Source organism: Cricetulus griseus, chromosome 5 (assembly GCF_003668045.3).
Source record: "Cricetulus griseus strain 17A/GY chromosome 5, alternate assembly CriGri-PICRH-1.0, whole genome shotgun sequence".
Taxonomy (NCBI): domain Eukaryota; kingdom Metazoa; phylum Chordata; class Mammalia; order Rodentia; family Cricetidae; genus Cricetulus; species Cricetulus griseus.
In genome coordinates, this window is record NC_048598.1 from 99,493,716 (window position 1) to 99,521,705 (window position 27,990).

At 46.1% G+C, this 27,990-nt stretch overlaps 1 protein-coding gene across 1 annotated transcript in view; it reads left to right on the top strand.

The window, feature by feature from the left end:
* The window catches only part of Brd4 (bromodomain containing 4), an 81,218-nt gene that overhangs the window by 44,518 nt on the left and 8,710 nt on the right, over nucleotides 1–27,990 (top strand). Inside the window, 10 exon segments of the mRNA XM_027419485.2 lie at nucleotides 3,134–3,452; nucleotides 6,411–6,548; nucleotides 7,784–7,919; nucleotides 9,588–9,880; nucleotides 10,242–10,604; nucleotides 11,315–11,443; nucleotides 16,878–17,087; nucleotides 17,882–18,081; nucleotides 18,527–18,822; nucleotides 20,297–20,407. Of these exon segments, the coding sequence (XP_027275286.2) occupies nucleotides 3,168–3,452; nucleotides 6,411–6,548; nucleotides 7,784–7,919; nucleotides 9,588–9,880; nucleotides 10,242–10,604; nucleotides 11,315–11,443; nucleotides 16,878–17,087; nucleotides 17,882–18,081; nucleotides 18,527–18,822; nucleotides 20,297–20,407 (2,161 nt within the window). The 5' untranslated portion in view covers nucleotides 3,134–3,167.

A 27,990-nucleotide genomic window follows, 5' to 3' on the forward strand; every position in this document is an offset into this window, starting at 1 on the left:
CCTTAAAAATCTCAAGGTTAGGTAGGCCTATGGAGATGGCTCAGAGTTTAAGTACTTGCTACCCAAGCATGAGGACAGGAGTGCAGATACCCAGAAACCCACATAAGTGCCAGATGGGCATAGTGGCCACAGGAGCAAGTTGGCTAGCAAGACTTGCCTTATCAGTGAGCTCTAGGCTTGAGAGAGACCTTGTTCCAATGAATTAAGGTGAAAGAGCAACTGATGATAATTCTGAAAGTCATTGAAGGGCTTACACACATTCAAACCAATGAATATACCCAGCACAAACATACCTCTGTGTGTAAAATAGCTAAGGATAATCTCTGCCTTTTTACATGCACTTAGGCCAAAGGGTCATGTCGCAACACCTGTGTTACTCTTTGAAAAAATTAATTTTTTGAAAAACTACTTTCTGTATAACTCCCAATGACAGTCTGCCATTTTTAAGCACTGTACAGTAAATACAAGCTCTTATATTAGAACCAGCATGGACCTGCTTCCTACTTTTGTATGGATTTTTTCTATGACTCTTGCTTTTTATTATAGTAGTAACAGAATGTTACGATTTGGATATTATAGCTCCATTGAAAGGAATATACTAGAGCCTAACATGATCAATTGCTTTGTGTTGATAGTGCTTGCAGCACCTGTCTCGCTTGAATAAGGTGCCCCTCCTAGGGTACCTTGGCATTAGAACCTCACTGTATACCGTTGCATTATCTTTCCCCTTAAATATCTAAACTCAAAACAGGTTATTACAGGATTTCTTTTGTAACAGATTCAGAACCAAGGCATCCACTTAGGAACATTTAGAGCTGAAAACAGTAGGTGGAATTCTCACTATCTCTTGACTTTTTTTTTTTTTTTTAATTCCCAAGTCCCCTTTCCCATGGAAAAGTTGACTTGAAATCAGTTACCCTAATTATCAGATTATCAGCTACCCTTCTGATTACTCCTCGTATATGTTGCTGTCTCTCTTGTCTAATCACTCTGTTGTCACTGATCAGACTTGTCTCTCCTTACCTCAACATAGGAGTGTGTGTTGCATGCCTTGCCATCAGTTTAGTATCTTCTCTTCCAGTCCATGGCCAGAGCAGCAGCCCAGACTTTTTTCATGGTATTGACTGAAGTGTTACTTTATCAACTCATAAGGCATGTCATGTCAATTGCCAAATACCCCAGGCTGACATGGAGGTCCAGTGAGACATACTGGCTAAGTAATAGTTACCACATTGTCCACATGAGTGCCGCTCTTCCAGAGCCATGAGACTGAGCCAGAAACCCCAGAGTAACAGGCTTTAAGACTCAAGATTGTATGTGCACTCATTGAAGCCACAGAGGTGAAGCATCATCAGGCACTGGGTAAGAGGTTGGCACTTGTCTCTGTGTATGCGCTTTTATCAAAGATAGCAAGTAAAAGGTCTGACGGTGACAAGGGATGGTGGCAGTCATGTTGTGGAGCATAGATATCTGGTTGAGGCATAGTGAGGATGATATTAAGGGGAAAATTTACCAGGGAGGCTGAATGGTCACCTCTGTACTACTATAGGGAGTCATTTCCTTGCCCCCAGGCAGATGAGTGGTTCTGGTTGGCTTTTATCATTGTTTGTTTGTTTGTTTCCATTTGGGGGCGGGACTGACTGCTGTAGGAGTGAATTCTTGAAATTGTGGTGGGTGAGGATAAATGAGAGGTAACTCTCAAGTCCTGGACTGTTAACCTGTCTGCTCTATGACTTCCCTGCCCTTGCTCTCTTGGCACATGCTCAGTACACAGCATCAGAAGGAGAGGGAGGGTGTATGTATGTGTTCCTGTTCTATTCATTCTTGTTTGAGACATTTGTGTGTTTCAGGTTGGCTTTGAATTCATGATCTTGCCTCAGCCTCTCCAGTTTGGGGATTATAGGAGAAACCCGATTGTGGGAACAAAACTAGAGGTCTGTCTTTAGTTAGTATTATTGGCGCACGCACACAAACACACATGGCATGTCAGTCTCTCTCCATTCTAAAGCATTTTAAAGGAAAGAAACAACTGTAGTTGCTAGATTAATGTGTTTTACCATGCTTGCCTCCCAGTGAAGTTCCAGAGAATTACTACATCTTGGTGCTGAACCCATAGCTCACTTCTCTCCTCACTTTGGAGGATGCTACCCAAGGCCGTCCCATCAGATTTATGTGAGATAGGTACTCATTTTATTTCAGCTGTTGATGCCCTGTCACCACCTCTAATGCTGTGTTAGAGAGATACCAGCACAAGGCTTTATATCCACGAAGCCCTCCTTCAACCCTATTCCTAACAATATTCCTTCTGAACTGGGATCAGAGGGAGAGATTGCTAGTCCTTGACCTGTGGTTTATTTATTTATAAGGGTTAGTTTATCTCATTGAGATAGTTGGATGGACAAGTATGAACTTCTTTTTTAAAATGAGAGGTAACCTTTTATGAGATTTCTTTCCTCAGTAAACATGCATTATTTGAGTTACCCAGAAAAATGCTCTTAATTGTGAAGCTGTCCAAAGCCAGGTGAATAGACCTTATCTTGCTGTTCCTTCCTTTGTAGCTCTGGCCTAAATAGAAGTATTGACTTTGTGTTTCATAAGCCACAGTTACAAACAAGGACTTATATATCTTATCTTGTCATACAACCAGTATCATATAGGTCTTCAAGTGAGAAAAGAGTCACACAGGCTTATGAAACATAGCTATATATACCTTCTCCATTGTGAATTCTGTGGTTCTCAGTGGCTTTGCTTGTTCCTAATCAGCTCTTACCGAGTGCTCTGTCCCTGGTTTTTGATAGGTTATACCTATCTTCTGTGCTAGATGGTTAGTCTTTTTGTGGTACTGGGATTGTGTGTGCTAGGCATGTTTTTTTGTTTTGAATCTGACATAGTTGTCCAGAGAAGTCTTAGACTTGGCAAATTACCTTTCTCGTCCTCTAGGATTATAGGCCCTTATCACCAAGCCCAGCTAAATAGCCAGTCTTAGAAGAGACATACACTTTTAGTTGGGTCATGGAGTATCTCTCCCAGCCATTCAGACCAGACTCTTTGGAATCTCCAGCTAGGGTTCTTGTCATTTCTAGTGTGGTTCATGTGCTGTCTGGTTTCTGATGAGTTTTTTCTTTCCATATAGAGTGCCTGGTGAAGAATGTGATGGGATCACTAGCATGTCTACGGAGAGCGGCCCTGGGACAAGATTGAGAAATCTGCCAGTAATGGGGGATGGACTAGAAACCTCCCAAATGTCTACAACGCAGGCCCAGGCCCAACCCCAGCCAGCAAATGCAGCCAGCACCAATCCTCCACCCCCAGAGACCTCCAACCCTAATAAGCCCAAAAGGCAGACCAATCAACTGCAATACCTGCTCAGAGTGGTGCTCAAGACACTATGGAAACACCAGTTTGCGTGGCCTTTCCAACAGCCTGTGGACGCCGTCAAGCTGAACCTCCCTGTGAGTAGCTTCCAGGGCCTTTGCTACCACCACCCTCAGTCTCCTGGTGAAGGCACATTCTGCAGAAGGGTGGAAGTGGGTTTGGAGTCATGGTAAGAACAATGAACACCAGTATCCACAGTGGCAAATTAAACAGGAAAAGAAAAGGGGGAAGCTTAGACATACACTGTTTGCTTAGTTAATTGGGACCCCGGGGAAGGTTAAAACAAGGTGAGCTGAAGTCGGAGCCCCAACTAGTAGTCCAAAAGGGGACTGTTTACTTCAGCAACAGTTACTTGCATCATCTGTCACCAGAATACTGCCATGCTGGTAAAGACAGTGGAGCATCTTCTAGGGAACATGGTTGAAGGGAACTGTGCTACATGCCCCCTGGAGATACTATACATCCTACCCACCACCACAACATACCCGATTTTGTTTTTTTCTCTTTCTTGGAGAATGTCCCATCTTACACATCCCTAGCAAACATCTCTATTATATTATCTGAGCTACCTCACTGAACCCCAGGGAGTGGTTGGAACAGATGCTTTCATATTTCTCCTTCAAAAGCCAATGCTTGGTTTCTTTTTCTTTTTGGTTTTTCGAGACAGGGTTTCCCTGTGTAGCTTTGGAGGCTGTCCTGGAACTGACTCTTGTAGACCAGGTTGGTCCGGAAAGGCGTGTGCCACCACCGCCTGGGTCAATGCTAGTTTTTTAAGTTGCTCTCTGGAATGTGTTAAGTTCTATGCCCTCCTGGCAAATGTGTTATGCTTTGGTAGCCATTATCTAGGGTGGGTCGTGAACTTGCTAGAAAGAAGATGTGTGGGGGAGTAGTGTCCACCATTGATAAGATAAGCAATGCAAGCATCTGGCAATGGTTGACTGTAGGTTACTCAGGACGCTGTTTGGGGAGCTTAATGGCACAGGTCTGTAGCAGGGTCCACAGGTTAAAAAAAAAGTTCCTGTTGTTTTGCTGTGAAGAGACACCATGATCAAGGCAACTCATAAAAGAAAGTGTTTAATTGGGGACTTGTTTACAGTTTCAGAGGGGTTAAGTTAGTTGATGACCATCATGGCTGCAAGTATGGCAACAGGCAGGCATGGTGTTGGAAAAGGAGCTAAGAACTCCCAATCTGCAAGATGAAAGCAGAGAGAGTGAGAGTAAAGTCTGGCACTCCCATCACACACCTTTTCCAAAAAGGCCACACAACTCCAAATCCTTCCTAAACAATCTACCAATTAGGGACCAAGCATTCCAGTATATGAGCGTTTGGGAACTATGCTTATTCAAACCACCACAGCAACATTCTTAGATCAAATGGAATAGAAGGAACTGGACTTTCATGAGAAGAGAAGAGAGGCCTTATCAAAAAGAGTTCATTAAACAGCAGTCCCCAGAGTTCTACATTAGAGAACATGAGATCAAAAAGATGAGGGGATGGCTGTTAGGAGATCATTAATAGCCTCAGAATAGACGGTCAGTTTGTTATAGGAGGAAACAATAGGAGCAGAGGCACAGAGTCCTGAAAGGGCAAAGACCAAGGCAGGGGATTGCTAGGGGACTCAGGTGACGTCACAGGGATATCTTGACAAGTATATGATAGGTGAGGCTCGACTGTTAAAATCTGTCAAGTGCAGTGGCTGAAACTCTTGAAGGTGGGCCAGAATTTCCCTTTCTTGGATGGTGTGAATCCTATCACTCTGATAATTTGGATGTCCACCTTTAGCAGCCTTTAAAAAAAAAAAAAAAAAAAAAAAAACAGAATCTTGTGTGTTCTAGACTGGCCTTTGAACTCCATATTCTTCTACCCACATACTTCCTAAGTTCTAGAATTGCCCTGTGCACCTCCATTGATGTGATGTCTTGAAAGAAAAGCTGCTGGGTAAGAGTGATCTCAAGAGACCCTTTACTAGTAGACCTGGGAGCTAACCTGCTATGGGCCCGAGAGAGAGCTCAGACTTTTCAGGAGTTGTTAGAAAGCCACCTTCCAGGTTCCTCACATGCATTCTGACCTGTTGTCCTGCCTGAAGCCTACCGCCTTAGCTCTCAGCTCCTCTCCCTGATATACTTTCATCCTACTGCTCGCTTGCCCTTACTATGTCCTCTAAACCTTGAGTGACTTAGCACAGTATACAATGCAGGGCCAAATACTATTCTCAGAGTTTTGTTCACAGAATAAAATCTGTCTAGATTTTTTTGTCATTATTTCTCTTGAGAACGCGGTAGAGACAGCATGAAATAGGTTTGAAAGTCTGGTTTTGAGTTGCCTTTTGGTTTGGGTGCACACATGTAGCCAACCTGTGCCTCCTCTTACATGGGTAATAATGGCTTTTTCTTTCTTTATGGGTGTCAGCACAACTTAAAACCTCATTGCCCACTTTAATTTTGGGACAGTACCCTGATGCTCTCCTCTGTCTCTCAATCTCCAAGAACCACTTTTTAAAAGGCGGTGTGATTTCCCTGGTACTTATAACATCCTAAAAGAGAAGGGGAGCTTATAAGCGCCCGTGTCCCGTTGCCCCCCCCCCCCAGAAGCTAATGACAGTTGATGGCTGCTGGGCAAGGAGAGTCAGTTTTCTTTGTGGGCATGTCTACTGGGAGATTGCTGATGCTCCTAAGGATCCTACCCAGGTGCATCCAGGCAGCACTGATTTAACTCAGTGGAATATTTAAAAAGGACAAGAAGGAGGCCTGGATGAGGGGACTGGGGGATGAGGGCAAATATGATCAAGATACACTGTGCATACAAAATTAATCCCTTTTGTGGGGGCTGGGGGTGGGTTTAAAAAGTATTTTCGTTTATTTTCTCTGTTAGCCTGTTAGCTTGTACATTTGCCATCTAGTGTTTAGGAATCTGTCCACATTGCCTTTAGTTGTTTACTGACACCATGAAAAAGATCTTTGACTGGTGAGAGAGGGCTCAAGCATGACTGACTGCTCAGGTGACTCTGGCCTTCTTTGATCTCTCTGCTCCTCAGGATTACTATAAGATCATTAAAACACCCATGGACATGGGAACAATAAAGAAGCGCTTGGAAAACAACTATTACTGGAATGCTCAGGAATGTATCCAGGACTTCAACACTATGTTTACAAATTGTTACATCTATAACAAGGTGAGATGTGGATGGCAGGAGCCCAGCTGCCTTGCTTGGGAAGGAGAGGAAGCAAAAATGGGGCACCTGTTAGGAGTTGGGGGCAGGGTTATTGGGAGCATTTGGGCTGTATGACATTAAGAGACTTCCGGAGGTAGGGTGATGGGACCTGTAATTGTGCCTAGGACTGGGCATTTCTTTTGTGGGGAGGGTACTGTCCTGTTAGCCTGAAGCACCTGCCTCTATTACTCTGGGGATTTTCTTTTAGTTCTTGAGCATGTCTGGTAGGGAACATATGACGACAGATGAAAGAACGTGTGCACTAGAGTCTTGAGGTGTGCTCAGGCACACACCTTCAAACCTTGACGTGAGAGGGTACAATGGGGTTAGTTGCAGACCCCAGCTGTTCTGTGGGTCACAGTCTCCTGGAACTGTGGACATGGCCATAAAATCGAGTGTCCCCCTGGTCTTACATTTAGACCCAAGGGTCACTTCCTTAACCCCGTAGCCAAATCTTGCGGCTCGGCTGTGCCATGAAGCCAGATCATTTGTTTACAGTTCAGACCACAGATGTGATTAAAACCAACCCTTTCAAATAGAACGACTCTGGAGGGAGACACTATACACAACTCAGCTTTTGACCTCTGCTCGTGTAGTGGGTAAAATTGCCCAGAAGAGATGGGTAGGTGAGTTTCTTGAAGTTTACTGTGTTTTGTAAAGCCTTAGTTCTCACCACTTAGGTGAAAAGCAAAATGTACAAAATGGTTTAGAGCTGAATGGGGACAGCATGTTCTGGACATGGTAATAGAGTGGGGATCCATAAGACACTGTGGTAAGAGCTTACCCAAACTCCATTGAGTTGCCTCTGGGGTATATTGGGGAGCACTGTTGGAGCCCTACAAAGTATTCATCACAAATGCTGTGTGATTTGAGTATTTTTAGTGAATTCATTTGAGTTATATTTGAAGAAGCCCCAAAATAATGGAGGGCCTCCTGTTATAAATTGACTGAGTTGGTAGGTACATAAGGCACAAGGATGGTTTCTTGGAGCTTAAAACTGAAAGGGAGATACAGGTGGACAGGTCTTGTTAGGGATACCTAGTAGCATAACCATTGTGGCCCCTTGGAGTCCAGATCAAGAAGGAGCCTGGATACAATGTTCCATGTGTTTGGGGCATGGGGGTGGCCTTGGTGTCCTGACCACAAAGATGGGAAGAGGGGCCTTCCAGCTCTACCCCACTTGTTTCCCCATCCAGCCTGGAGATGACATCGTCTTAATGGCAGAAGCTTTGGAGAAACTCTTCTTGCAAAAAATCAATGAACTGCCCACAGAAGAAACAGAGATCATGATAGTCCAGACAAAAGGAAGAGGACGAGGGAGGAAAGAAACAGGTAGAGTATTTGAAATAGCAAGTAAATTGACCGTGTTTTTCCTTTATCTTTATTTTCCAAGGTTAGAAGAGTACCAGGGATTTCAGTGCTGTTGTTTGAACAGGATGGGGTCAGTTTCAGGATTGCCTGTGCTCCCAGGGGTCCCATGGATCTGAGGTCCTACCCTGACAGAAGTCATTGGGCCCTGAGTGGTTGATGGACTTAAAATAGAAAAAGAAAGCATGACTTTTCCAAGTACTTTGATGTTTGAATTCTTCACATTTAGTGCTTGCTTGTTTTTTCAAGATGGCTTCTCTATGTAAAACAGTCCTGACTACCCTGGAACTCTATAGATCTGAGATCCATCTGCCTCACAAGTGCTGGGATTAAAGGCATGTGTCACCACTGCTTTTCTATCTTAATTTTATTATTTATTTTGTACTTCTAAAGCTTATATCCAGTGCCACAAACATTGTTAGGTAAGCACTTAAGTATTGAGTTTCATCCTTAGCCCTGCTTTTCCATTTTAGAATAAAGAAATTAATTTGGCCAGAAACTATTTATTGTAACTAGTGTTCCAATCCAAAAACCTTAAGGTTTATTATCTAAATTGCTTTATTGAACTGTGCCAGTCAGGTTCACCCCTGATGCTCAGTCATCTGAAGCCAATAACTTCTTATTTATCTGCATATCCTGCCTCTTCTTTGTCTATGTCCTTTATGGTTCTGACCTGCAAAAGGGTGACAGTTCAGGTCGCTCCTGGAAATGAGTTTGCTTCTTTATAGAGATGCTTTTAGCCTGGCCTCCCACCTTGCTCCAAATTGACAAAGACACGGGGGACTGATAAATCCAATACCAGAGAATACCAGTCTCCCCACCCCCACATTTCTCCCTCCTTCTTCCCCACCCTTTTAGGCAGGATCTCTGTGTTAACTCAGACTTCATGCCTCAGCCGGGCGGTGGTGGCGCATGCCTTTAGTCTCAGCACTCGGGAGGCAGAGACAATCGGATCTCTGTGAGTTCGAGACCAGCCTGGTCTACAAGAGCTAGTTCCAGGACAGCCTCCAAAGCCACAGAGAAACCCTGTCTTGAAAAACAACAAAAAACAAAACTTCATGCCTCTTGTATTGGCATTAGAGCTATACACTGCTACTCAAAACCTGGTCACTCTTTTGTCATTTATACATTATTAAGTCACTTTCCTTATCCATACATTCAGACTTCAACTTTTGCTTTCAGGGACCAACAGTTAGGATTAATTGTCTACTAGCCCCCAGTAGCTCTGAGAGTTGAGGTCATGCTAGTTTTCAGAAGCCTTACAAGGTTGGCTGCTGTTGGATTCTGCCAAAAGCACTCTGAAGGTAATATTTCTAGGAATGAAGAAAGCTGTTTGGATTCTTAAGGAACATTTTTCTGATTTCTCTGTGCAGCCCTTGTGCTAAAACTCAGCAAATAGATTTCCTACTTTTTTAGCTTGGGCTTCCCTTCTTATGTCTGAATGAGAAATTGCCACCAGGACACCTCAGGAAATGTAGTATGAATTGCCTGCTGCTGCCCTCTCAACCCTGGTGCACAGTGATGTCTGGAATGTACCACACAAATGTGTATGGGAGTTATATTGTTTTGTCAGGGTCAGCCAGTGTGTGCCAGCATATCCTTATAACCCCCTATTCTTTTTATGATTGGTAGGGACAGCAAAGCCTGGTGTATCCACGGTACCAAATGCAACTCAAGCATCAACTCCTCCGCAGACCCAGACACCTCAGCAGAACCCTCCTCCACCTGTGCAGGCCACAACTCACCCCTTTCCTGCTGTCACCCCAGACCTCATTGTCCAGCCTCCTATCGTGACAGTGGTGCCCCCCCAGCCACTTCAGACGCCTCCACCAGTACCCCCCCAGCCACCACCCCCACCTGCTCCAGCTCCACAGCCTGTGCAGAGTCACACGCCCATCATTGCAGCCACCCCACAGCCTGTGAAGGTGAGCATCCTGGGCACTGGTGGACTGCTGCCACCGGAGATGGGCTGGGAAGAGAACAGGTAGTTGTTCTTCTATGGGCTCTGTGGTCAGGGCCCTGCTATTAATCAGGAAACCTCTTCATTAGGTTTTGTGGCCTCTAAGGGGAGCAAATACTGTAATTAGTTTTGTGCTTTTCTGTTGTTGACTTGTCCTATCCCACCTGTGGGAAAGCAGTGGTATGACAGGGTCTCCATGCAGTTAATTTGGGGCCTGTCCTGAGTGTTGGGATCCTAGTCAGGGCTTGGTTTCAGAGGTCATCCTGAAGAGCAGCTGTACCAGCCAGAGCCTCTGATTGAGCCTTTTGTGCCTCTGCTCATGGCAGACAAAGAAAGGGGTGAAGAGGAAAGCAGATACCACCACCCCCACCACCATGGACCCCATTCATGAGCCGCCCTCACTGGCCCCAGAGCCCAAGACCGCCAAGCTGGGTCCTCGGCGGGAGAGCAGCAGACCTGTGAAGCCCCCAAAGAAGGATGTACCGGACTCACAGCAACACCCAGCACCAGAGAAGAACAGCAAGATCTCTGAGCAGCTGAAGTGCTGCAGTGTCATCCTCAAGGAGATGTTTACCAAGAAACACGCTTCCTATGCCTGGCCCTTCTACAAGCCTGTGGATGTGGAGGCACTGGGGCTGCACGACTACTGTGACATCATTAAACATCCCATGGACATGAGCACAATTAAGGTTAGCCACCAGGCCCCTGGGATGGTGGGCAGAGACAGGATTTCTCCTAGACCAACCCAATAAATCCATGGGTGCTCCCTGCAGGACATTGTTGAAACACACATTAACCTAGTATATTTGGCCATTTTGGTTTAGGTAATGGTTCTACCTCTTTTCTTTATGTAAGGAGATGCACACTGTGAGACTCTCTCAATGCTCCTGGGCACCTTAACCTGGCAGATGCAGTTGGAGACTTTGGATACTCTAGGTTCAATGCAATGGAAAGGCTTTGCTGTCTTTTCTGTAGGAGACACAACACTATCTACCAACATCTTCACCAGTGTTCTTACTGCCTTTTTTTTTTTTTTTTCTCCCCTCTTTTAATAATTGCAATTTTTCTCCTAGAAGTAGAATAACATTGCTCAAACAGGAGACAATGCTGTGTTCCTTGAACCTACTTCTAATCTACCTTCTTAATCTCTGAGTCATCTCTCCAGCTAGTCTGTATCTTTAATACAAGCACATCCCAATACCCTAGCTTGAATTAAACTGAGAGCCACTAAGAGAAGAGGCCACCTTGTTTCCACAAATACCACTGTGCGCGCGCGCGCGCACACACACACACACACACACACACACACACACACACTCACACACACTCACACTCACACTCACTCACTCATTAGAACATGAACAGACATGGCTAACTAGGACCTATCTCGTATTTCCAGTCTAAACTAGAGTCCCGTGAGTACAGAGATGCCCAGGAATTTGGTGCTGATGTCCGATTGATGTTCTCCAACTGCTACAAGTACAACCCCCCTGACCATGAAGTGGTTGCCATGGCTCGAAAACTCCAGGTGAGGTGCTTAGAAGGGTAGGCCATACCTTATGTGGGCCTGGGCAGGTTGTAATTCTGTTATTTCACTCATAATAATGCTGGGGACTTGGGAAGAGGTTTGCTTTTTGTTGTTGTTTGCTTGTTTGGTTTTGGAGGCATGGTCTCTTTTATGTAGTCCTGGCTGTTCTAGAACTCAGTATAGACCAGGCTGATAACAAACTAGCAGAGTTTCCCCTGTCTAGCTCCTCTGAACAGCATACATAACATTTTAAGTAATGGAATATATAACATTTTAAGTCAGAGTTGTTAAAACTGAAACAGGGTGGCTGGTTTTGTGTCCCACTGAAAGTCTTTTCTCCCTTCTCCTCCATCTGCATTCTGTTGCTCTAGTTGAAAAAGCATGTGTGTTGTGCTTGGGCCCAGTCTCTTCAAAATAGAAGAGGCTTACCTGTCTTAAGTAGGCAGGGCCACTCCCATCAGGTGTGAACATTGTGCCACAGTTGTATTCACACGTGAGCCAGAGTAGCGGGATGTTTTCCCACCAGTTTTGGGAGCCTTTATTTGCCTTTTAGTTGCAAGACGGCTGTTTATATGTTGGTCCATGTGGTCATGGATCCTAGTAGATTTAGTAGTTCGTAGGCTCTGTCCTTGAAGTTGAGAGTCCTGAAGAGTTCACAAGTTGAACAGCATTAATGTGTGAACTGTTTGCACTTTTCATTTATGGACTCAGTCTCATACTGTACCCTAGACAGGCCTCAAACTATCAGTACTCCTCTTGTATCAGCTTTCCCAGTACTGGGATTATAGATGTTAGTTACCACAGCTCTCGTCTGTCCCCCCTCTCCCCCCCAGAAGCTTTGATGGTTAAAACTGGAGAATAAAGGCACTATTTAATACCTTTATGAACTGCCTTTTACTTATTTTTAATTTTATTTATGGGTCTGTGTATGCCATGTGTATGGGTACCCACGGAGGCCAGAAGAGTTAAAGGGAGTTGTGAACTGCCTGACGTGGGTGCTGGGAACTGAATTTGAAACCTGTAAGGTGCAAGTGCTCTAACCACTTAGCAATCTCTCCAGTCCCCAGACCTACCTTTTAAAGGAAACTATAAGATCATGATTCCCAGCCATTTCTTCCTTGGTGCATAGGTTGCTGTTGCTCTTAGGTCAGTGCTCTATTGACTGAGCACCCCGCTGTTAAGAGGCACGGGTATGTTGATTGTGGATCTCAAAGCTTCCTTAGGTCTGTTTACATAGCAGTCTCTGGGTACTTCCGGGGCAGAGATCAGGTTTTGCAAAGTTCTGGTGACCCCATTGGTCTTTGTCACACAGAGGTCACTCAATCCCCAGTGATTCCCTGCTTCTGTTTGGCTTCACTTATGTGCCACAAGATAGTATCTTTTCCTTTCATCAGAGTTAAGATAATTGTGTCATTTGGCTTCTGGTGATGGGTTGCCTTTGGTTCAGAGAACTTGTCAAATTAAAGGGTAGCTTGATAGGATTGTTGTCAGTGTTAACCTGGCCTTTAAAATTCAAATTCTTGCTCATACTGGAAGGATATATTTGTTTTGTTTTTCATTTGTGTATATGGGTATTTTGACTGTATGTCTGTGCCTGGTGCCTGTCCAAGCCAGAAGAGGATAGCAGATCCACTAGACTGGAATTGTGAGCTGTCAGTCACCTTGTAGGTGCTAGGGACCAAACCTAAATCCCCTGCAAGAACATCCAGTGCTCTTTAACCACTGAGCCATCTCTCTAGCGCCTAGAAAGTTTTTATCTTTGTTGTATTTTTTCTAACTTGCACTGGGGCCTAGTGTTCCCTCTCCAATTTGGTGTTAATCCATCCTTTACTAGTCATTATGAAATTTAATCTTTTTAGTTTTACTAAGATTCTTTTTAAAATGTTTTATTTATTAGAGATAGTCTCATGGAGTATCTCTGGCTTTATCCCTACTTCTGCCTCTGGCTTTATCCCTACTTCTGCCTCCTAAGTGCTGGGACTAAAAGTTATGCTTCACCCAATCCAGCTGACTGCAATTTTTTGTTTTGTTTTTGTCTGTTTTTTGAGACAGAGTTTCTCTGTATTGCTTTGGAGGCTGTCCTGGAACTCTCGTGGCCTTTAACTGACTGCCTTGCCAGCCTCTGCCTCCTGAGTGCTGGGATTAAAGGCGTACGCCACCAACACCTGTCCTGACTGCAATTCTTATACAGGTCCACCAAGTGGCAGTGTGCCTTCAGACCTTAGGTCCCCTCCTTCTCTCCCTCACAGTTTCTTGAGAAGCCAGGGTGGGTAGTATTTGCCCACAGGGCCCAGATTTTATATCTGTGGGCTATTTATTTGCCCCCATTGAGGAAATTGCAAAACTCACGTCAGTTACCTGGAAAAAGCAGTCTTGAACTACTATAAAAGAGGGGAAAGAAACCACTCTATTGTCTAGCTTTCCTTTTTGACTTTTTTTCCTGTCATGCTGGTACCTTGCCACAAGCTACTTCCTTTTTATAAAAATCTATACGTCTCTGAAATAGGGTCTTTTGGTTTGGTTTGGTTTTACATTTTGGTGTCTTGTTTAAGGGTGTGTGTGGGGGGGTCAGTCTTGTCTCTGTTTAAAGGAGGGGGTGCACATGTATGGTCTGTCTGTCTGTGTACTCTTAGTGGGTGAAGCTGTCCAAGCATGCCATTTCCACTCATGGTATGATCACCAAGCTATCTGCCACTTAGCAACCTCTAGAGATGAGTTTTTCCTGGGCATTGACCTGTTAACAAGCTTGCCTTAGATGAGATGCCTATTCTCAAAGAGGGTCTGCTTGAGGCGCAGGAGTGGGAGGTTCTTTGCCAGTGTTTCTGAAAGTAGCATTCTTTAGCCAGGGGAAGTTTCCCTTCTGGAAGGCAGTTGTGTTTATAGAATCTTTGTGCTTTGTATTCTTTTTTTCTAAATTCTCTTTATCAGAATGCTACCCGTGCTTACTTACCTCTTTAAGAGATACAGAGGGGGACGAGAGAAATGACTAAGCAGTTAAGATTGTTTTCTGTGCATCATTTAGATCTTAGAACCCACATAATAAGCTAGGCATCCTGCACGTGCTTATAGCCCCAATTCTGAGGGGAATGGAGACATTAGGATAACTAGCCCCTGCTAGCTTCATACCTGGCTAAGAGAGCATGAACCCCAGGTTCTGAGAGAGACTCTCCAGTAAATAGGTGAATAATAAAGGAAGAAACCTCATGTCCTTTTTTGGTGTATGAGTGTGCATATAGGTGTGCACACCCACTAAAACAAAATTTTAAAAAAGCTGTATTGAGACCAACTAGGTTTCCTTTTTGGTTTTTCGAGATAGGGTTTCTCTGTGTAACAGTCCTTGTTGTCCTGGAACTTGCTTTGTAGACAGCAAACAGGCTGGCCTCAAATTCACTGAGATCCAACTACCTCGAGCCCCCCCCCCCAAAAAAAAAAAAAAAAGAAGAAGAAGAAAGGAAAGAAAGAAAGCATGCATGGTAGGGGAATTGCAGCTGTAGTGAACACACTACAATTCTTTTTTGTTGTTTTGGCTTGTTTTTGTTTTGGGGTTTTTTGGTTTTCGAGACAGGGTTTCTCTTTGGCTTTGGAGACTATCCTAGAACTTGCTGTGTAGATCAGGCTGGTCTGGAACTCACAGAGATCCACCTGCCTCTGCTTCCCGAGTGCTGGGATTAAAGGCAAAGGCAGTCGGCCCAACAAGAGGTCTGATTGTTACATTTCCCCAGTGAGTGCTACTGTTGCTGGTCCTGATATCCACTGTCTTACTCTGGGCCGACAAAAAGAGAAGAATGGGTCATATAGCTGAAGACATTGTGGAAGCCAGTAGCTTTATCTTTGCTTGAGGATACTGTCTCACCTTGACCAGCTTCCTGTCTTGTATTCCTTGCTGCTTGGGCAAGTCAGAGCACTTATTGAATGAGAGGAGCCTATGCACCCCACTCACGTACATAATAGCCATTTGTGAAAAGAATGGAAACTTTATACTAAAACGTATTTCAGAGCTGGCCCAGGAAGGGTGGACATAGATATGGGCCTGAAACAGCTTCTCCTTGAGCCTTCCCTATGTTATGGGAAGGAGAATTGTTTCCCTTACAAAGTCCTGGTCTTAACCGGCACCCATGGCTCTGGCTGCTCCCTGCCCTGTGCCCCCTCCCCCCCAATATGTTGGGAAAGCCAAACAGAGAATGATGGGATGGCTAAGGGCAGAGTCAGAGGAGTTGCCAGGCAGATGTTGGGCACACAAAATGGGATAGAGGTAAAAAGCCACGAGCCTCAGGGCATCATGTAGATTAATAGAAATGGGTTAAGTTGTAAGAGGTAGCTAGTAACAAGCATGAGCTATTGGCTGAGCATTTGTAATTAATATAAGCTTCTAAGTGATTATTTGAGAGCAGCTGCGGAACAGGAATTCCCCCCCCCCCCCCTCGAGACAGGGTTTCTCTGTATTGCTTTGGACGATGTCCAGGCTGGCCATGAACTCATAGAGATCCGCCTTCCTCTGCCTCCTGTGTGCTGGGACTAAAGGCGTGCACCACTAACACTTGGTGACAGGAAAACTCTTGACTACACACATCTTTTGGAAGCAGGGACACACACAAAAAGGAATGTCCCTTTATTGTGTGAATTGCTACACTGATCATTTTGTTCTTTGAAATTTTCATACACTATATTTTTACATTATACATGCCCCTTTCCTCCCCTTAATTCCTCCTAGATCCATCTTTCATCTTTATGCCATTCTTAAAGTAGACCTAAAAAAAAGCAGTCCTTATTCCTTACATGTCTGTTCTGTGAGTCATCATTGGATTGATTGAGTATGGTTTGCTGCATGAGACTTGATCCCTAGGAGCACAGGCAGGGTCTACTGCTCCATGAGTACTGTTACTCCATGTAACTCTCTGCTGGTCTCAAGAATCTGCTCTGATTGATTACAACTCATAATATAATCCTTCCCTACACCTGCCGTTAACATCCCATAACTCTACCTGGCATTGCTCAGCTAAGTGTTCATGAAATGTTGTATGAAAGCAGACACAGACACGTGTGTGCTCTGCCATGAATGTTCAACTCAGAGTCTTTGCCAGTACTGTTTTCCTGTTTTCTGTCTTTGGAAGACCAGCAAACTCTCCTGTCAGAGAGCTACAGAGACTTGTACGCATGTTTTCTGGATGCTCTTGGTTGTTGCCTGCTGCTTACTGAGCATCATCAAACTGATGTTCTCAAGATACACCTGGGTCACTGTATCCTCCAGGGAATGATTGCCCAGCCAGATCAGGAGTGGAGTGGTTACACACACACACACACACACACACACGCACGCACGCACGCGCGCGCGCGGCATGGGGAGGGTATCCTATGGATCTCTTAATTCCTGTTGATTTGGTCAAAGAGGCTCGAAAAGCTACACACCCTTATAAGCATGACTTTCCCTCCCCAGGAGGTATTTGAAATGCGCTTTGCCAAGATGCCTGATGAGCCTGAAGAGCCTGTCGTTACGGTGTCCTCTCCTGCGGTGCCACCTCCTACAAAGGTGGTGGCCCAACCCTCATCTAGTGACAGCAGCAGTGATAGTTCCTCTGACAGTGACAGTTCCACTGACGACTCAGAGGAAGAGCGAGCCCAGCGGCTGGCTGAGCTCCAGGAGCAGGTAAGGGAACCTGTGGTTCTATGCCCAGAGGCCAAGGTAGTCTCTCAGAGGTTTCCAAGAGATGTTCTTGATTCTACATCTCAAAAGATCCCCTTATATGGCATTTCCTCTTTACTTAGTCAATGGAACATTAAAACCATAGATGTATATGCTATGTGTTTTGAGTAGGACTGGGGCATGCATATTTTCTGGGCACATTAGCTTCAGGAGCCTGAAGCTGCCTGTCAACAGTAATCTTTTATGTTTGAGATGGTCTTTAAGTCCCAGTGTTTTAGTATACTCTTAGCCCTTTAGAAACCTTCCTCCTTAGAAACATCCCGTGACTAAGATAGCCAGGAGATTTAGAATCTGTCAGCGTGTGCAGCTCCTGTTGTGGAGATTGTAGCAATCCTTGGGGATCAGGTAGTGGGTGGACACTTTAATTTGGCAGGTCCATGGCTAGAAGCCAGCCCATCCTTTGCTTCTCCCATACCCACAGCCTGATACCCAAGTGCACACTGTTCAACTGATTTATTCCTTATTTATTCAACTGAGTTATTCCTTCCTGGGTTTAGGTGATAAAAAGAATGTCTCAGTTCTGGTTGTGGGTGGGTCAGTTTGCTTTTGCAACAGGTTTCCTCTGTGTAGCCCTGGTTAGTCTGGAGCTCAGAGAGACCTATCTACTTCTGCCTCCCAAATGTGGGAAGGGGCTTTTTAGACCAGGCCTGGTTGTGATTTGATTGATTGATTGATTGATTGATTGACTGACTGACTGACTGACTGATGGATGGATGGATGGCCTGTTTGTTTCACAGCTCAAAGCGGTACATGAGCAGCTTGCAGCCCTCTCACAGCCCCAGCAGAACAAACCAAAGAAAAAGGAGAAGGACAAGAAAGAAAAGAAAAAGGAAAAGCACAAAAAGAAAGAGGAAATGGAGGAAAATAAGAAAAGCAAAGCCAAGGAACTTCCTCCGAAAAAGACAAAGAAAAATAACAGTAGCAACAGCAATGTGAGGTCTGTGCTTCCCAATTTTTCCATCTTTGGTAGTAGTGATCCCCAAAACCCAAGGCAGGGAGGAAGACCACTCTGTTGTTGCAGCACCAGTCTGGGTTGGTGTCCTGTTATTAGCACTTAGCTCTTTGTTCCTCCCCCCCACCCCCACCCTTGCTTTTTTTTCCCCTGAATGAGCGTTGGTAGCTCACTGTGTTTGAGAAGAGAGAGTGCAGGTGGCTATCGTGCAGCCACAGCAGAGCTTCAGCTCCCGCGGCATGCTAGAGTTTACTGCTGGTCTTCTCCTTGCTAGTTGCCTTAAATCCTATTTCTAGTTGGGTGTGGGCAGTCAATGCCCACCCGTTCACCCCACCCTCACCAGTCCTTTAACTATACATTCAGAGGGGTGTGTGCAAATCTTCCTCAGGAGACCCATTCATTCTTAACTGTCTGCATCATCCCTTCATAGCAAGAAGGAACCAGCACCCATGAAAAGCAAGCCCCCTCCCACATACGAATCAGAAGAAGAGGACAAGTGTAAGCCCATGTCCTATGAGGAGAAGAGGCAGCTAAGTCTAGACATCAACAAACTTCCTGGTGAGAAGCTGGGCCGTGTAGTACACATCATCCAGTCAAGGGAGCCGTCACTCAAGAACTCCAATCCTGATGAGATTGAGATTGACTTTGAGACTCTGAAACCGTCCACACTGCGGGAGTTGGAACGCTATGTCACCTCTTGTTTGCGGAAGAAAAGGAAACCTCAAGGTACACTTGAGAACTCTTTGTATAGAAGTCCTTCCCATGGAGATCCTTAGTTAGCCCTCTTAGCACCAGCTTAGCACTCCATACTTGAAACCCTACTCACTTACCCACCCCCACAACCTTTGCCCTAGAAGCCTCAAGAATGACACTGCACTGAACCCTGGGTTGTCATTGCCCTTCTGGCCCTCTTTGGCTTGCTGAAGCCTTCCTGAACCTGTCCATTGAGCCTTACTCTAAACAGCAGTTGTTTTCATCTCTGGTTGCTAGCCATACAGTCCTTTTCAAAAGTGTTCTCCCTCCTCTGTTGAGGTGACCCCAGGAGGAAAGGGGTGCCTATATATCTGGGGTATATTCTTATTGATGTTAGTTCATACTGAGCCCTACTTTTTCTAGTGGGGGTGATGCCCACCCTATCCTTGACACCAGCCTTCCAGACATCTCTTCCATTTTTATATATGCTCCACATTGGCCTGTAGCTTTTCTCCTAGTACTAGAGTGTTGAGCTTAGCATGTATGTTAAAGTATTTTTTATGCCCTGCTTTCTTGGTCCCTAGAACTTTATTCTGGATCTGCTGTTTAGTGACAATATTTGGGTTTCACTCTTGCATGTTAATGTAGTGCATCTTGCTTTGCCAGTGAACTTCTGGTGGTGGCCACACCCTATGGGCATGGCTTCATGTGTTCAGATGTGACCCCTTATAAGGTAGAGGAGAGAGGCTGGCTCACTCTCTTGGATTATGGTGAGAGCATCTGAAAGGCAGAGACTCCATTTTCTGGAGCAGGAAGATCATTCTTTTTTTTTTTTTTTTAAAGATTTTATTTATTTATTATGTATACAGTCTTCTGCCTGCACTCCAACACCAGATCTCATTCACGGTGGTTGTGAGCCACCATGTGGTTGCTGGGAATTGAACTCAGGACCTCTGGAAGAACAGTCAGTGCTCTTAACCGCTGAGCCATCTCTCAGGCCCCCAGGAAGGTCATTCTATGTACACATTGCCCATGGCTTGGCATCCCGTTCCCCACTTTCTGTGTGTGTAACTAATTATTCTAGCATAGTGTTAAAGGGGTCACGTCTGAACACCTGAAGCCATGCCGGTAGAGTGTGGCTCCTACTGCAAGTTCACTGGCAAAGCAAAATGCACTACACGTCATACCCTGTATAAAGAATACCTCTTCACCCAAGGCTAGCATATGAAGATATGCCTGGTCTCCTGAATCCTTGGGAAACCTTTCAGAGATTGATGAGGCCTTAAATTTTGTAGCACATGCCATGTTTCAGCTAGTGTGAAGTGCGCTACCAGTGAGAATGATGTGACTACTGTCTGAATTGGTAGCAGCTGTTAGGAGCAGTCTGACCTTTGGGGTACATACTTCTCACTGGTCCTTCCTCTGGGCAGTTGGGAGTACACTGTGACTAGCAGCAGCTGCTTGGGTTGGTGTCCTTTCTGACACAGGTCTGTTATTTGGGTTATAGCTGAAAAAGTTGATGTGATTGCTGGTTCTTCCAAGATGAAGGGCTTCTCATCCTCTGAGTCGGAGAGCACCAGCGAATCCAGCTCCTCTGACAGTGAAGACTCTGAAACAGGTTAGTTGACTTCAATTTAAGAGTCTTGGGGGGCGGGGGGTTGTTGAGATAGGGTTTCTCTGTGTAGCTTTGTAGACCAGGCTGGCCTTGAACTCACAGAGATCCGCCCCGGAGTGCTGGGATTAAAGGAGTGCACCACCGCCTGCCCTCAATTTAAGCATCTTATCGAACTACCCCATTCTTCACTGGTAGTAGCTCAGTCCTTGGTCTAGGTTGTTCAAGAGCCCAGAGTTGGTGGTCACTGAGGACTCCCTGGACTCCCTACTGACTACCCATTCACCATGTTAACCTTTCTCCCTGCAATGTGGCAAGACACCTTGTATAGTAGCACGCTATTCTTTCCATCAGGGTAGAGGCAGACCTTGAGGACTGTAGGTGTTTTAGTCCCAATCAACCTTGTTGTGGAATGCTTCTGCTCCCCTTCCAGTATTCTGGCATGACAGTTGTCATGAAAACAGTTTTGGTCACATTTTAGCAGAGAGTAGAGCTAAGCCACCTGCATCTGGCAGCCTTTGTGATAAATCAGCTTTGTGCCCTGGGTTGTAAACTTGGGAATTGCCATTTTCTTCTCCACAGTGTGCTCACTGCTATTCCCAGCTCTGCCCTATGTGCGCACTAGGACATGTATGTCCTGCTCTCCTCTGGTCCCTTCTTGTGCTCTATGGGTCTGTATAATAGTGTTCAGTTCTTTCTGAGCTGCAGCTGCAGGGCTAGAGGTGGGAGCAGGTAGTATTGATGGAAATAGATTGTTTTCTCAGAGGTGCACTTTCTTAATTGTTCCTAGAGGAGCAGGTGCTCACATAGGCCTCAAGGGAAAGATAGGGAAAGGGGTGTGGTGTACCTGGGTTGCCTGACACATGGATCACATGAGTGGGGTTACTATAGGCAGGTCGGGTTCTATCAGCTGAGCAGTCCATCTAGCAGACAGCCCCAGGGTCTTAAGTGTACTCTATTAAATGGACTGAGATGTGTGAATTCTTTTGTGGGAAGTGGGTCTATGAACGAAAAGGCTCCTATCAGTATTCCATGGATCTCTTACTTTGTGGAATAATGACCTGATTGTGTCAAGGAAAGTCAAGTCTCCCTTACAGCAGCTAGAATGAACTTTGTTGCTTTGAGTTGTATATACAGGTCCACCTCTACCCAAAGAAAGAGGGAGTTGAGTGGAAGAGGCATTTTTGTGGGCCATGGCGTAGACTGGGGCCTTTCCAGGACAACTCTCTGTCCTGCCTTGTTTTTGATGAGCAATGTAATTACAAAGGAAATGTAATCCATTAAATTGTGCGTTCTGCGTTTGTTCCACACAGACTGCAAAAGTTGCCAGGTGCAAAGTGGCTGACCTCATAGCCTCTCTCCTATCATTATTCTTTCCCCTTTTCATTCTAACCTAAACACTCACCTTACTTTCCCACGTACCAGCAGGGGGAGCTGCATCCTAGGCTAGCTGGGAAGGGCTGGCTCTGGGCCACTTTCCCCTTGAACTGGGGCCACCACCTTCAGCGGGGTGAATGGGGTGAATAGATGTATTCTTGGGACTCCATTAGCATTCTTGGTCGCCACTGACTTTTCACTTTAATTGCCAGCCAAGCTTCAGATTTGCCTTTCCTCTGGATTTTTTTGTGTCTCCTGTGTTTTCTAGATCATGCCTCCTAAGATTTTGCAGCCTTCTTTTGTAAAAATCCTAGTGATCAAAAGACAATACCAGAGACTGACTCAGACATGATGTTAAACAACTTGGTTTATCTTTGGGAACTCTGTCCTGTCCCCGTCCCCCGTCCCCCCCGTCCCCCCCGTCCCCCGCCCCGTCCCCCGTTCCCGTCCCCGTCCCCGTCCCCCCGTCCCCCCCGTCCCCCGTCCCCCGTCCCCCGTCCCCCGTCCCCGTCCCCGTCCCCGCCCCGTCCCCCGTCCCCCGTCCCCCCCCACACACACACACACAGGGTTTCTCTGCCCAAGCTGTCCTGGAACTAGCTCTGTATGTAGGCCAGACTGGCCTCGAACTCAGATCCCCCTGCCTCTGTCGGAACTACGTGGTAGTCCTCCTATGATCCCACATGAGTGCCCTGCTCCTGTCTTTCCTGATTATTGCCATGATGACATTTCCAGAAGCTTTCTGCTACTGTTACAGAGAGAATAAATTTTTTCCAACCTGCCTCCTCCCTTAAGTAGAAAACTTGGGCAACAAGTAATCCGAGAGTCCTGGGAACAGCTGTCCTGGTGGGAAGGAGGGTGAGATTTAAAGTGATGGAGCTGTAACGGCGGACTTGTAGGCTCTGACTATCTAGCTCTGACAATTTGCTTGGCCGCCTGGGCTAAGCCCCTCCCTCTTTCCAGATGATGTCCTTCCCATTTTTGTTTTGCTGGCTCCCTTTTGTCTTCATTCAGGCCTCTGGTGTTTCCAGTGGAGCAGTAGGCTTTTATTTCCTGCTGTGTACAGAGTGCTATGTTGTAGGGTTACTGGTACTATTGCTTAGGAAGGACCTGCTGAGTTTTTTGTTGCAGATCCCCAGATGGCACACACAAGGACATAGACACGAATGGAGTGCAGGAATGGGCAGACCCTCCATATTTGATCTCATTGGTCCAGGAAGCCCAGCAACCCCAATCTCTGTGACAAGTTACTGCTAATTCTACTTGGCAGGAGAGTGGGGCAGAAGTGGGGTAAACACTGTGGAGGTGTTTTTCTTTGGTCTTTTAGGCCTAGTTTATGTCTTCCTTGTTCTTAGTTTCTATTTTAATTGAAGTTAAAATTTCTCAAAGGACCTGCTTTTGTCACTTAACACTTAGGGTCAGTTCTACTGGCATGGTCCAGCAACATGAATCACCTAAAGAAACTGGGGCTGGAAGGGTGCACAGAGTTAAGAGCACACTATAGATGAGTAGGTGGAATGTTTTGCTAGATAGATCCCAGCCACTACGTATGCCTTTATTTTCTGCAGCAGGACCAGTGGCCAGCTTGATACTTCCTTGAGCCCAGCTATTTGTTGTTGGGTTGCTTTTTGTTTTTTTTTTTTTCTTCTTCATTGAGCTTTGATTCCAGCTTGAGTCTGTAACTGCTCAGGGGCTCAGTGTTAGAACAAGCAGAATAAGACCCAGATGCTACCTCCTTCCAACTTCAGATCTGGGCTCTCCATTTCCCATTATTCTCCCAGCTGCAGCCATGCAATTACCAGCATGGCATCACATGGGCTGTCATGTGGGGTCAGGGATGTCCTAAGACTGTTTCAGTTCTCTTGTCATACCGGTAATACCTGGTAAGAAACTTACCTGTAAGAAAACTTACATGTTTTCTATAGGTCTTTGTGGGCATGGGTGGCTATATAGCTTATGTATACCCTCTCCGGAGCCACCCCCAGAGTGTACTCCAGCTGCCTGGGCTGGGATGGGTTTGAATAGGTACAGTGAAAAGGCCTGGGACTGTGGCCTGTTCATGGAAGAGCACAGTCCAGCTATTTTAGTCTTATTTCCTTTTCCCAGGATTGGAACATGTGGGTGTTCCTTAAGAGCTCCAGGGTAAAGAGGAATGCATGGTGTTTGGAAAGGCTGGAACTGGGAGTGCAGACAGAGGCCAGGAAACACTCTTGGGGCTCTGACCAGGAAGCCTGCCTCAGCTCCCTAGCCCCAGGGTCTTTGAGGGACTCCTTCCAGTCCTGTCTCAGGGATATGGTGGTCCTGCTGCCAGAATGTGGCAATTGCTTCAGAAAGGGGTAAGGCCCCTTAAGAATGGGAAATGTCCAAAGCCAGGTGGCACATCCAGAAGCCCAGGAGTTATAGCTTGGAGGGATTGGGGCTTCCCTGGGGTGAGGGCCAGCCTTGTGGAATGTGGCCTACAGTAAGAGGCTGAGTGGGCGGGGTTTTCCCAGGCATGTTCTGGGACCAGGGATTGTTGCATCCATAATTCCAGCAGAGGCGCCACTCTGCTACATGTGGGAACCAGTCCAGGCCCCTCTCTGGACCAGAAGCCATATTGGATGTCCTAAAAAAGGATGGAAAGGACAAGACCTTTTCTCTTTGGCCTCTCCCTCCCCTTAACAATTGTTAGTGGCATAACGTCACCAGCTCTTCTTTTTATAGTTTCTGCTTTTGTTTTGGGGACGTGAAGATAAGAGGTGGCTGCCGCCTTTGTTGGGACCTTTTCTTCTCTGACTACACCATGAGGGAAGTTGGTTAGCTGACACCTGGTGACTTTGATACACCTGGCTGGTGAAACACATTTCAGGGGCACTTGTTGCATTCTAATGGGACTTCAGGAGTAAAGAAAATAGCAGCACACTCAGGCAGGGCACATAGAAGTGCAGTCAGGCTTCAGGTGATTTTAGGGACTTGTACATGCACTATGACCTTCCTATATGTAGATTAATCCATCCTTTCTGAAGCAGGACAGGCAGGGATGGGGCTCTTGGTTTCCAACAAGGTTCTCTTGTGCCCTTTCAGTTACTGGGGCACAGAAGCTGGCTCAGTCTGCAATTCTTCTGTTCTTGTAACTTGAACGGTACATTCCACACCATTCTCTCACACTGGTTTCTTTCTCCCTCTACGTAGGTCCTGCCTAATCATTGGACACGGACTCTTAATAAAACGGTCTTCAGTTCCAGATTCCTTCCCAGCGAGCTATAGCTTAAGTCCATTTTCTTCTGTGAAAGGGACAGGACTCCATCAAGTTATGGAATTGCTCAGAGCCCTGGGCCTGTCCCCCCCGGGGTGGATTAGTCATGTTCAGCAGCACACACCTAGTCTCACCTTCAGGAAGGCTGCCTGCCTGGCCTGCTGCCTGGGCCTCTCTGTACAAAGACTGCCTGGCTGTCCTGCCCAGCCTCCCTGGTCATCTGGGGTCTTCTGGGTGGGTGGCATCTCCTTGAGGGTGATAATAATCCCCCTCTATGCATACATGTGGTGCTGCTCTCTGTGTGAAGCCTGATCACAGTGTGTTTCCTCTTCGTCCCTTCCCTCTTTTCTGAGACTCCAGACCTTGCATTGACTGACTTTAGCCCAGGAAAGATCTATATTCACCCTGAGGATGGACATATTAGCCTCCTGTGTGGGGCCTTTAGAGACCAGCTAGCTGGTCTCCCAAAGGGCCACCCTGGTCGGCTTGATCAAGTGGAGACTATATCCATAGCCTCCTGAATTCTCCTTCAGTCTCCATTGCTCCCATAGAGTACTGAGAGCTCAAGTGTTCTGATGGGCATTTCCCAAGCTCTTTGGTCTTTGCTCTTCAAGTCACATAAGAAAAATACCTTCAAGGCTGCTGGTAAGGAGCAGCAAGGCCCTTCAGACCTCACTCCTAAGCCTGGTCAGGGTCTGGGGAAATGGGCAAGAAGTGGGATATCATGGCTACTTAGGAGCTGCCCACAGTGCGTCTCCATCACGGCCATCTTCAGCTTCCTATAACGATAACATTATTGGGGTTAGAGCAGGCAAGAGTGGGCCACAGCAAGCTGGGGTTTTTTTTTTTGTTGTTGTTGTTGTTGTTGTTTTGTTTTTTTTGTGGGTTGTTTTGTTTTTCCCTCCCTAAAAACAAGTATTGGCCCTTTTTTGCTTACAAATCTACCATCTCACCAGAAAACTGCCTAACATTAAAAGACCCCCTGAGGAATTGTATCTGCGTTTTAGTGGGTCCTTTCTGTCCTTTTCTCTTTTAAAATGTGCTTTTGTGTACTTCTGAGAGGATTGTCTATCCCCTGACAACGTTGGAACCTGCCTTCTTATAGGGCTTAAAGCAAGCTGAAGTGGTGCTATGCCCCTTCCCAGATTCCAGAATCCTTGGGTTGCTTGCTGCCCTATGCCTGATAAATATGGCCTTTGGGTCTCAGACTCCCTAGAACATCCAGTGGCCCCCAGTGATGCTGCTGAGTTCCTAGGCCATTCCAAGACGGCTGTGTCTAGCTTCAAGTTAGCTCCTTTTGCCAAACAGACTATTTTGAGCTGCCCTTTGGCCTGTGCCTGACGTGTTTCCAATGAACTTGGCTTAGCTGGGATGGGGGAGGGGAGGCTTCTTGCCCAGAGAGTCCCACAGGACAGTTGGGAAGCTGTTGGCATTATCTTTCTGGGAAGATTTTGCTATCTTGGACCAAATGGCAGCCTACATTCCCACAATGTCTTGGCTATGTGCTGCCCTGCCGCCGCCGCCCCCCCCCCACACACACACATAACACACACACACACACACATAACACACACACACACACACACACACACACACACACACACGGCAGCTTGTCCTGTAGAATACTCTTTACTCTTCAGAATCCCTGGCTATGTGGGCCTTCTTTGTGACAGGAACACTCAGGACCTGTTGAACTTGAATGATCTTTCAATTTAAACTATCAGTTGTACTTGGTGCCCTGGGACCACAGCCAGAAAGGACAAGTGTCCCACCTATTGTAGTTTTCGGTTCCTGGGCAATGGGAGGTACCCTGAGAGGGCTTTAGCATACCAGCTGGCTGTGGGGTCCTTTCAGGGAGCCATCTTGAGACAGTGGAGGGCTCTTCTCTGTCCCATATTGCCCTGCCCATAAACCTCTGTTTCCTTTATTGAAGTGGGGCTGGACTGGGGTGGAAAAAAATCAGTGTTTTGACCAGATTTTACAAAAATCATTTTACTTTGTACTATACCATCCTATGTAAAGATGAAATTTGTGTTGGAGTTTAAGATTGTTATGGAATAAAGATAACACAGTATTGAGGCCATCTCCATGTAACCCTTTCTAGAGAGTTTTGTGTGGGGTGTCTGGGGCTGGTGTGTCGTGAAGCTGTGTACTTACTGTCTTATCTTACTGATAACCCAACACAAGGCTTGGGCCACAGGAGCTTCTTAGGACTGCCTCACAACACATGTCATTTCCACTATCCTGGACTAGGGCCGGGGGTGGGGGGGGTGGGGGTGCTTTGTGCCTCCAATTCCACTCTGAAGATGAGTTCCAAAATACTTCTGTGACCTTTCCAATGCAGCTGAGATAACTTCCTAGAACCCCTGTGACCAACTGCTCTTGGTCCTAATTCTGGTCTTGTGGACCTCTCTCTGCTCATAACTTGAGGCAGGTGGTAAGGGTTGGAGCCATTGTCCCTTTTATGTAAGTGGGGAAACAATGACTTGTTCAATGCTACTAGACAACAGGTAGCCCCTCTCCTTCCCAGACACCTCACATTCAGTGCAGCATCTGGATAGCACCTCCAAGGCTTTCCCAGGTCACACTTGACACAGTGATTCAACTTCATCTCCTACCTTCTGTATGCGGAGAATCCCCTAAAGAGTATACTCAGCTTTTGGTTTGAGCAGAAAACCCAAGTCCATGTCTCCCCTGCCTGCTCCACCTTCTTACACTGGAAGTACCAATAGAGCCTGTCTACTGGCTGTCCCATTCTCCCTCCCTCCATCCCTCCCTCCCTCTCCCACCCATTACTGAATTGTTAGCTGTCTAGCCCTTGTGTATCCCCTCCCATACAAATCCTTCTAGTGTAAGATGTCCAGCTGGTTCTTCTATACTCAAAACAGCCAAATTCCACAAATCTTCCCAGCAACACCCTTTTGAATGTCTTCCTGTAAAAGGATTTCTTACTGAGTTTCTTTTTGTCACCCAAGGAGTT